The sequence below is a fragment of the Nanorana parkeri genome, unplaced genomic scaffold, assembly GCF_000935625.1.
Source record: "Nanorana parkeri isolate BGI_ZX_2015 unplaced genomic scaffold, ASM93562v1 scaffold1248, whole genome shotgun sequence".
Classification (NCBI taxonomy): Eukaryota; Metazoa; Chordata; class Amphibia; order Anura; family Dicroglossidae; genus Nanorana; species Nanorana parkeri.
Genome location: NW_017307516.1, coordinates 376,157 through 387,607, shown reverse-complemented (window position 1 = coordinate 387,607; position 11,451 = coordinate 376,157). Strand labels below are relative to the sequence as shown.

The window sequence follows — 11,451 nt, the reverse complement described above, 5'->3', positions numbered from 1 at the left end:
TATATAAATTTTAGTTTAACATGGGCTTTCAGTGCGTTCCAGGCATTTGCATGCATCCCAGAGCAGGTAAAATAGGGCTTGCTGCAATTTTCACCTGCTCTGGAACTGCAGCAAAAAATACCATTGGAATACATTGGACGCAGTTTTGATCCGGTCTGCAACTGCTCCGCGCTTGGTGTGAACAAGGCCTTAGGGATCAGTTTGGAAAGGACATTGAACAAACTGATATTTTATCAGACTAGAAAAAATAAAAATAAAAGTAGGAATCTGCAACATGTTAAATCGTTGCAATTTATTTTTTTAACAAAAGTGGGAGTTACTCAGTTTAAATGTTCCGGGAAACAGAATTTTAAAAAACAAAAAAAAGTCAAGTTACCATCACGTTGTCAGAATACAAAGCATAGAATTGTTAATCAATTTAGAAATTGCTGTGGGTGATGCTTAGGTCTCAAGTTTTTCAAATCAATTGTATGTTGGACTAAGGTTTTACTTACCCTTTTCTGTTCGAGGACCATCATAATCAATAGTCTGACCTTTCTTTAGAATTTTAATTGTAGGATAACCACTAATGTCATATTTTTCAGCAAGCTTGGATGCTGCTGTAGCATCTATTTTTACAACTGGTATCGGTGGATCATTGTCCTTTAGTGTCTTTGCAATGTTTTCATATTCAGAAGCAAACTGCTTGCAGTGACCACACCTAAAAAAAAAAATATATATATAAATTTATAAACAAAAAAACATTATTTTTTTAAAGGTGACCATATTACAGGTTTTTGCACCCATGGTATAATACACATTTTAGGCCTGATAATCACTGTCCTGGCCAAACGTTTTGAGCATTACACAAATATTAATTTTCACAAAAAGTCTGCTGCTAGTGCAGTGTTTTAAGATCTTGTCAGATTTTACTATTGTATACTGAAGTATAATTACAAGCATTTCATGTGTCAAAGGCTTTTATTGACAATTACATGACTTTTATGCAAAGAGCCAATATTTGCAGTGATTACACTTCTTATTCAAGACCTCTGCAATTCGCCCTGGCATGCTGTCAATCAACTTCTGGGCCACATCCTGACTGTTGGCAGCCTATTCTTGCATAATTTGGAGGAAAAAATTGCTTTGACAAAGGCATAATGCGTTCTGTTGCCAGAAAAAAAACTTTTAAATCAACGTATCCTCTGCTAATCTAATGTCCCAAAAAAACAGAAAGAGCGGAAATTTGCACCCTCAAATTACTCAGTGCCAACTTCTTATCCAAACCCTCCTGAAGGAAGTCCAGAATGACTGGGACTGACGGGGTAGAGATCTGCTTTTGTGCGCACCATGAGGAAAACACTTTCCACACCTTGCTGTAAATCCTCCTTGTTACTGGCTTCCAACTGGATAGCAGTGTATCCACCACTTTTTGAGAACAGCCCTTATGTTCTAGGATCCTCCTTTCAACATCCATGCCGTCAAGCGAAAGAATTTTGGATCGTGATGCAAAACCGGCCCCTGGAGCAGAAGGTTAAACAAAAGGAGGATGTCTAAATACGGAATCAGGGAAATCTTGCGCACGTGGAGGTAGGAGACTACCTCTGACAGAATCTTCTTAAAGACTCTTGGAGCCGCAGAGAGCCCGAAGGGCAGGGCACTGAACTGAAAATGGAGAAACCCCCTTTCTGTCTGCACGGCAAATCTCAGGAATTTCTGATGTCCTGACCAAATTGGAACATGGAGATACGCATCCTTTTTAAGTCCAAAGTCACCATGAACAGATCTTTTTGCAAAATCTTCCGGACCGAGTATATGTTCTCCATCCGGAACCTTCTGAACAGGAGATACTGGTTTAATTTATTTTCTTTAAGTTCAGTATTAATCGGAATTTGCCCCCTGGCTTGGGTACAAGAAAAATATGGGAGTAGAACCCCTGAAATATTTGATCCTCTGTAACTGGGACAACAACGTCCTGGGAAACAAGATTTTGGACACATGCCCATAATGCCACTGCCTTTAAGCAATCTTTTGGCCGAGGCGTAAGGAAAAAAGTTTGTGGAGGGAGAGCCTGAAACTCCAACCGAACACCTTCTCTTATAAAATCTAGTATGTACTGATTTTGTGATTTCCACCCACTGTGGAAGAAAAAGAGAAAGTCTCCCTCCCACTTTCAATGTGGCGTCATTTTGACTCCTTGTTGGAGGAGTCAGGAGGAGTAAAGAGCAAACCTCCTTTTTGCTAAAGGGCCATCTTTTCCTCTGCTCCTGAGGTCTCCCCCCTTGTTTTTTCTGGTCCTGGGGGCCTCGAAAAAACCTACGATTGCGAAAGGGCTTTTTCTTCTCAGGGAATTTCTTCCCCTTTTCTGAGGATCTAGTCAACACGTCTTCAAGGCCTGGACCAAAGAGCAACCTCAAAAGGGCAACCCACACAACTTGGATTTAGAGGAAACATGCCCCCTCCCAAGACTTCAGCCAGATAGCTCTCCTAGCTGAATTGAGAAGAGCTGCTGATCTAGCCGATGCTTCGAACAGATTCAGCCGCAGCATCAGCCAGATATGCAACTGCTTTACTCACGACTGATAGAGAATCTATCACTTGTTCCGCAGGGGCCCCTATGTAAACATGCTGTGAAACCCTTTCCAGCCACAAGTCTAAGTTCCTAGCCACACAGGTGGAGGCCAAAGCCGGGGTCATAGCAGAGGAATTTGCATCCCATGCTTTCTGCAACAAGGCCTCTGCTTTGCGATCCATTTGATCTTTCAGATTCCCTGAATCCACAAAGGAGAGGTCCTGTTTTTTTAGACACCTGCGATAATGCTGTGTCTAATTTAAGGCATTTAAAAAATGTCTCCTCCTCTTCTTTACCGAAAGGAAAACGCCTCTTCCAAGACCGAAAGGCTAAATGCTTCCTCTCAGGATCCTTCCATTCACCTAAAACTAAATCTTTTAGTGTTTGATGGAAAGGAAGAACTCTACCTTCGGAATCCCGCAACCCCCTGTAAAGCCTATCTTGCACAGAACAAGCTTTTGGAGGTTCAGGAATCTGTTCAGTAGTATAAATAGCCTGTAACAGATCGTCCATGTCATCTAGAGCAAAAAGGTGACGTGGCGGTTGAATCTCCACATTCCCTTCTACAGCCTCTCCCTCTTCTAGGGAACTGTCAGTATCTAAACCAGAATGCTCCTCTTTCTCTTCTACCCGAGTAAAAGCAGAATTAGAAAGTGAACAAGGCAGAGCAGAACTTCCAGATGGCCCTGCAGAGGCAATCGAGGAGGTAGTGATTGGCAACAGTTCAGAAAAAACATTCTTGAAAGATTGCACAACAGTCACCATTTCATTACGCATACTGGCCATAAAGTCCTGCAAGTGATGAAGATTCAATCAACATAACCTTATGTATACACTGTTCACAAATGGCCTTGGAGTAATTCAGAGGTAATTTAACATTGCAACTGCCACACCGCTTCTTCAATGCTTTAGAAGATGAGGCAGAAAGTGGAACTGCTAATTGGGCTGCAGACTTGTCCCCCAGAAGTGCATCCTGAAGAGAGAGGCACAAAACACTATCAATACAGCTACTGGGAGCAATAAGGGCACCCCCCACCTAGACTACACCCAGTCCCTCCAAAAGCATCACTCACCACTACCTTGGACCTGGGTGCAGACATTGCCAGCTTGGCTTCTTCCTCCATTTCAGCCTCGGCGGCGTGCAGCAACTCCCCTCTGTCTGGCCAGCGTCTCCATGGCGAAGAGCGGAAGTGACGTCACACGGGACGTGACACTTCCTAACTCAGAACGAGGCTTGGAACCCGGAAATCCCGCCTCCTTGCCCTCCACCACGAGGCAAGCTCCCAGAGCACCAGACAGGGCAAACAGCCCGGGGGAAAGATAAGCTAAGTGTCTACCCTTAGGTTTGGGAGAGACCCAGCTACCTCTTCTTAGGGAACAACCTCTGTACCACAAGAAGGCAAGGCTCAGGAATCCATTACCATAGCAGAGCCCAACAGAGGGTGACTGCTGACCACAAGGCCATCCAGTCGGGACAAAGAAACAAACATTGCGCTGACCCAGACGGTAAGAAACACAATCAAAAAACTGAGGGACGAGGGGGGTGGGAGGGGTTTTTAACCTTGCCTGATTGTGTTTCCTGTAGACTGAAGATCCAATCATCTCTCAGGTTGCTGTCCTGGAAGACGATTGGAGAAATTCCGATCTTTTGTTCCCCAAGCCACTTGTTATCACTTTTGCCTTATGGCAAGGTGCTCCATCATGCTGGAAAATGCATTGTTCGTCACCAAACTGTTCTTGAATTGTTGGGAGAAGTGGAGGGTGTTTTTGTACCATTCTTTATTCATGGCTGTGTTCTTAGACAAAATCATGAGTGAGCCCAGTCCCTTGGCTGAGAAGCAACCCCACACCTGAATGGTCTCAGGATGCTTTAGTGTTGGCATGACACAGGACTCATGGTAGCACTCACTTTTTCTTCTCCGGACAAGGTATTTTCCAGATGCCCCAATCGGAAAGGGGATTCATGACATAAAATTACTTTAGCCCAGCCCTCAGCAGTCCAATCCCTGCACCTTTTGCAGAATATAAGTCTGTCCCTGATGTTTTTCTGCTGTGGCTTTTTTGCTGCACTTCTTGACACCAGCCCATCCTACAAAAGTCTTCTGGCGTATATGCACATTGCCTTCATACAAACTGAAGCAGCATACTTTGTGAAAATGAATATTCGTGTCATTCTCAAAACGTTTGGCCAGGACTATACCAAAAAACTCCAAACCTTATATATTTTCTGAAAGCCAAGACCCTATAAAATAAAAATTTTATGTTGCTCTACATTAGCGCAACATTATCAAACCCAAAAAATTAGTGAAAAATGCTCTTAAGTTGAATTTAGAGCCCCAAATCACACTACATCAAAAAAATTTAAATATAAAAAGATGAGATTGCAACAAGTACATATATATCCAACATGCCCAGGTTAAAAATTGTGTGCATCCGTGAAACTGGGACAGAATTCAGTACCCCCAAAAGTCCCAAGACAATGATGTAAAAGCCCCTACAGGTCATCAGTTTAGAGATGCATGTAAATATTGGCCCTAGAATTATTGCTCTCCCTCTGGCGTGCGCGGCGATACCCAACTTGTGTAGCGCAAGCGTCGTTTTTGTACGTAGGCACACCCGATGCGTGTGCTCGCTGGGGCCTTTAAACATTATTATTTTTACATTTAATTTGATATTTAAAACTTTACTTTAATTGCCCTCACATAGGGGGGCTTACAAGACTCTAATGCCATAGCATATTAGTAGTGACAGGTACTCTTTAAAAGGTGATGCTGGGGGGTCCAAAAGACCCCTAGTATCACCTTTACACTCCAAGTTATTGAAGGGCAGATCGCACTTCTATAGCTTATTGCTGGGCTTTAGGAGCCCAGCAATGACAGCCTAGGGGCCCGGAAGTGATGCAATACGCGTTGCTCCCGGTCCCATAGTACGGGGAGGAAATCTGTGAACGGACTTTCACCAATCTCCCCTCAGCTTCCCACCGACACCCAGCAAGCTGGTCCTGGGTCCATAGGAGTGGCAGCGGAGCCCAGGAAACAAGGCGGGGGTGATGGGTCGACCCGGTTACCGGATCGTAGAATTGATCTGGCGGTGGCTGAGCTGCCAGAATCACTTCTACTGCAAAGCCGGCCCTACAAAAACGAAACAGACTCCGGGGGGGTCGGTCTGGTTTCAAAGAGGTGTGAAAGAGGCCATTTATGTAAAAATGGAGAAGCCAAGCTTGAATAAAAGGTGGGGGGTGAGACGTCTATTGTTTGCCACATACAATGCTGTTTTAACACCTCTCTCTGGGCAGGTTAATAACACCTCATAGACTCCAATTATGCAACACACCTGGTTGTGACTGACAGATTATGTGGATTGGAGTAATTTACCATATTTATTGCCAGATAATTTTTTGTAGAAGTCATTCTGAATTGAGAAAGCTGGTTGGATGACCAGGGAAACGTCATCAAGAAAAATACAGCCAGACCAGTTGCCTTGACTTATTTTTTTACAGATATACCATGACCTGGATGAATGAGAACCGTCACAGACAAATATTAAGAGTGGCTCATAAGAGGGTGGAACCTGTATCCTGTAACGTACTCCAAGAAAGGGATGTTATGGTAAGTCAAAAAAACTATTTTCTTTTAATAGTATATTATGGGACCCAGAATGAGCATTCCAGAACATAGGGGCATTCAGAAGTACTTCAACTAAGAGGAGAGCAACATAGCAAACAAAAGCTCAACAGGCCCATTAAAATCTACAGTATAACAGAGGGAGTTCAACAGAGTCTCCAGAGCTGCCTGAAGAACCTTATGACTGAAGGTGGCATTAGTTGAGCTCTAAGCATCCACCTGGTAAAACTTGACAAACATGTGAACAGAAGACTAGGTCGAGGCCTTGCAAATCTGAGAACACGTGTCTCATGCTGAAAAGCCCAAGAGGCACCAACCATCCTAGTGGAGAGTGCTCTGTTGGGGGAAAAGGAGGAACCTTGTCCCCGAGATCATAGGCTTGAATACACTGCTGAATCCACCAGGCAAATGGTGGAACAGGAAGCAGGTTGTTCTAAAACGGAGAAAAAAACAAACACATTTTAATAAGTAGTATATAAAACTCTAATACAGCACATCAAACCTCTCTTACAGTCAGGATAAGGTATGGCTAAATGGGGATAAGGTATGGCTATGTGCCCCATATAGTTTCAAAGGCCGAATTCGCTTACCTTATAGTTCCTCTATATGCATCAGAAAGTTCACCTCTGCTATCCACTCTTAAGTGAGGGTACCCAAGAGGTTTTCCCACAATCTGGGACTGAGCTCAGCATGCCGAAAGGAGTAAAAATCGGCGGAAAGGAGTGTACCCCGCTTAAACACTTGTGCAGATCCCGGAATACATCAACAGTAAGGACACCTTAGGTATATCACATCCTGTAACTAATTTACAGATCTCAAATATATCATGCCAATAAACCCACAGATCACCACGTTCCAAACCAAAAACGGAGCATGGTTCCCCAACAAACACCACATCGCCAACACTTGGCAAACGGGGAGAGAGTATATTTTGCTATACAGTCTGGGCATCAATAGAATTGTCAAAATCTTATAATTTCGCTCTTGCATTCCAGAGTCCACACTAGCTTTGAAAGACAGAAGATAGGCCTCATCGCAGTCATTTACCTCTATGGGATGCCCCAATTCCCTCTCTCAATCCCTCATAGTAGGGGCACATGTGGAACGCATGAGGTAGAAGAATGTTATAAAGAGATCTGTTATTACTATAAAAGAGAGGAGATCCTAGAGCGAAGTCAAAGGTCTTAAAAAATGTATCCAACAATTATAAAATTGATGTAGAAATATTGAAGTTGAAAAAAGCTAACCATTGTCCACCCAAATAACCTGTCAAAGGCACTAGATCTTCCAGAGACTTAAGTCCCTGTGAGGAGAGTCCCATTACAATTAGTGAAGGCGCACGATTTCAACATAAAAAATGAGTAGCCTCCAACCCTGGACGGAAATACTTATTCCCTAACATAGGGCCCACATATGATTAAATATTGTATTTCTGTATTGACAGGCCCCATATTCCCAAGAAAATCTGTGTCAACAATGGGATTGCTGAAAATGGAGGTCTACTCCTAGGTTGGATCAATGGGAGTGTCACAAGAGGGACCGGGGACAGGTCCTGATCTAAAGTTACCCAAAAGTTTAGTATCTGAATCTGAAAACCAACCTAATCTACTTAGGACTGTTATTAATTAGTATAAATACATATGTAGAAGACTAACTCCCCACCGAGGATTTTGGCCAAGTTAAAATATAGCACAACCTAGGTGATGAACTTGCCCATATAGATCGTACAAAAAGATATCCAAGTGTTTTTAAGAATGACATGGGAACCCTAAAACTGACGTTTATTCCGTCATAGAATGCTGTACTGAAACAACATTTTATACTATTTTTTGGGGGGAAATAGAGCTTTCTTTTGGTGGTAATCACCATTGGGGTTTTTATTTTTTACTATATAAAACAAAACAAGTACCCCAAATCTTGGAAACAAACCTGTTTCCCTATGAAATGTTATGAAACATTTATCACACCAAACACGTGAAGCCTTCAAATTGCGCGCGCCCGCAAAATTGCAGAAAACGTCCACACCCAAAATTGGCCATAGGCGATGCTTTAAAAGCTTTTACTGCTAATCAACTTAGTGTTATCAGTATTAATGGCCCTAAAATGATTGCTCTTACTCCCACATTCGCAGCGATATTTAAAATGTGCAGCTCAATAGGTGGAATTGTCGTTTTCGCACTCGACGCATGTTTGCGTGTGTATGTGGGGGGGGGGGGGGGGGCATTTTTGTTATTTAAAAAAAAAAAAAAAATGTGCGACTATTTTTTTAAGCTTCTTTAATTTATTTGTTAAAACTTAACTTTATTTCTATCACATAAACCCCTATGTGATAGCCAATCCACATATCAGGGGTCTCCAAGACACCTAATGTCACCTAGGGACCCCAAGAGAAGCTGATGAAGCAGAAGTCTCACTGGTATCTGTTGCTAGAGAATGACACTGAATGCGGAAGTGATGTAATGTACATCACTTCCTACATTCGGGGACCGGAGAGATCAAAAGGGAGCTCGTGTACTGACCTCCCTTTGATCTCCACTGACAGAGTCGCCGTGGCGGTCCCAGCGGATCTTGGGACTGGCAGTGGCGGCAACGGAGATGGCGGAGGGGGGCCCACACCCACTACAAGCGACCGAGCGTCTCTAAAGACGCCCGATCGCTTGAAAGTAAACAGCCATGTTGGCTGTTTACATTTCTGACAGTTTCCCCCACTCGTGTGTGCGCTGGGCACCACGCACGAGTGGGGGAGGGGGAAGGACGTCTTAAGAAGCCCTCCCACTCCTATAAGGCTCCTGTCCGGCCGTTCAGGAACGGCCATGGATGGGAGGTGGTTAAAAAAGGAACATCTTGAAAAAACTAAGTATGCTTCTTAGAAGATAAAGTTTGCAATCAGGCCCGAGTGAATGATAACAAAAAGGTAAATAGGTAAATAGTATAATTTATATAGTTGATCTAATGTAGCTGGTTCATGTACAACTAAATATTTCAAGAATTTAGATGTCCACTGAAACGAAAAAGGATAATTGTACCATGTAGCTGTGTTCCTCCGATAATGACACATTTAAAAAGACATGATTTTGATACGCTTACCTTGAAATTACTATAAGAAGGTCCATTACCACAATCTTTGAAGATCGATGGAAAGGCAATTCGGGGGGTGAGTGATATACATTAGTAAATCATCTGCAAAAAGACTGGAGTTTATTATGAGTGTTTCCTAGGTTTTAGACCTTGAAAATCGAGGAATTCGCTCACAATGCATTTGCAAGATATTTCATTACAAAAATATAAAAGGAAAGGAGACAGGAGACAGCCCAGCCTCTTCCCCGATTACCTATAAATACGGAGTCAGATAATTGTCCGTTTACTTTGATTCTGGCTGACGAAGCATCATACAAAGTCATAATCTTTGCAATGAAAGGCAGTGGTGGGTCCAATTGGAGCAAAGTAGCAGGAGACAATTTCCAATCTAAGAGATCAAAAGCCTTTTCTGCATCAGGCGAAAGACGGCACAATAGTACATTACGTCTATGAGCATATATCAGTGTAAAAGTTTTAATCATATTGTCCCAAGCTTCACGCTTGGGAACGAAACCTACCAGTTCCAAGTGGATAACTGAAGACGGTAGCAATAAACGTCTTACAAAAAAAAAAATGGGGAACAGATCTTCCTTAAACTGCTTATAGAAATATGCAGAGAATCCATCTGACCCTGGGCTCTTGCCGTACGGCATAGCCCCAACCGGGAATAAAATCTCCTCTACTGAGAAAAAAAATCTGGCATTGAAGTCAGCTCTGATGGCTCAATAAGAGGAAGCCCCGTTCTAGTAACATGGTCCATTAGTACTGCTGACAAAGTGTTAGCGTTCTCGCTTTCTGATCTAGTATGAGTTTATAAAGATTAGAATAGGTCTCTTGAAACACTTTGGCAATCTGAGACAAAATATATATCATGCCTGGTGTTGGATTTTGAGATGCATGTATGGGACAGTTTTATCCAAATAGATCTAGCCAAGGCTCCACTGCACTTGTTGTCCTATATATAGAAGCAATCTCTCAAACAATCTTTCTGTTTCTGATATGATCCACCATGAAATTAGAGATAACCCGATTCACATCCTGAACCACCCCATCTGCTAATAAAGTGTAATTCATTCTCCAGAGAGAAAAAGAGCAGACTCTCGAGGTATCAATAGCAGGGTTAAGAACAAAATTAATAAATCATTCGCGCTACATGGATAATGACCCACAAATCTCTCACGTGACAGCAGCAGTATCAAAAAACGGGAAATATGAAAACTGCAATCACTAAAAATGATTACGTGAAAAATGTGTAGCGCTCACCCCCGAAGGAGCCGCTGGATGATCGGGTCTTCTGTATCACACCACAAACAATGAATCCTCGGTGAAAATCTGTGTGTACTGACAACAGGCCAGAGGCCTCTCACACATACACGGAGGGAGATGTCCGTCTGTAGCCGGCAGGGATGTCAGCAATTATCTTCTGTGATGAAGAACTGTATATAGGAGCTGAAGTCTGATGTCATCAGGGGTTCTGGTCATCTGATTTGGCGTCCGTCCGGGCCGAGTCGCCGCCCACAATGGCCTCTCAGCAGGATGTCACCTCACTCACAGCCCCAGAGGATCCTCTTCCAGACAAGGAACAAACAGCGATTTCCTCTGTGCAGCAGATGTCACTTCAGGACTGCACGTGTGACAAGTGAGCACAGTCTCTCCACAAGCTGGCTGCACAACACAAGCAACAGCAGTCTGGCCTCCCCGTCTCCTCACACCAGACTGAGGCCAGCAACCTTTAGCCCCCCAGAGTTTACTTCCCTTCTCCCCTGTAGCACTCTGGGAACTGTAGTTCAAGTATCCATTTTCATTTGTAATTCCTCAGTGGCTGTGTCCACAATCCCCACAAAGCTGTGCTCTCTGGCTCCACCTGCAATATCTTTTCTCTTAAAGGAGCTGATCCCATAACAGGGCTACAAATGTGAACCGCGCTATCTATCCAATGATTAAATTAATAATCTGTGTTCGTATATACAAATATTAAATCATGTGCAAAAAAAAAATTCAAATAATTAACAGTGTTAATATCCCCATATATAAATCTGCAATATTCGCAGATATAACTAACAGAACATGGCAGTAATCCAAAAACCGATAGTAACTAGCACTTGTGTAAAAAGTATGTGACACTGCAGAATCTCTAAAAACAATGAAATGTTCAGACTTTGCGATGAAAAGGAATTATTTTTTGTACCATAAGGAATT

The 11,451-nt window shown here is 42.9% G+C and overlaps 1 protein-coding gene across 1 annotated transcript in view; it reads right to left on the bottom strand.

Moving 5' to 3' along the window:
* The window catches only part of PDIA4 (protein disulfide isomerase family A member 4), a gene marked incomplete at its 5' end in the record, with an annotated part of 106,898 nt that overhangs the window by 87,320 nt on the left and 8,127 nt on the right, over positions 1–11,451 (bottom strand). Inside the window, one exon of the mRNA XM_018568805.1 lies at positions 495–700. Coding sequence (XP_018424307.1) covers positions 495–700 — 206 coding nt within the window. The remainder of the gene's footprint in view (positions 1–494; positions 701–11,451) is intronic.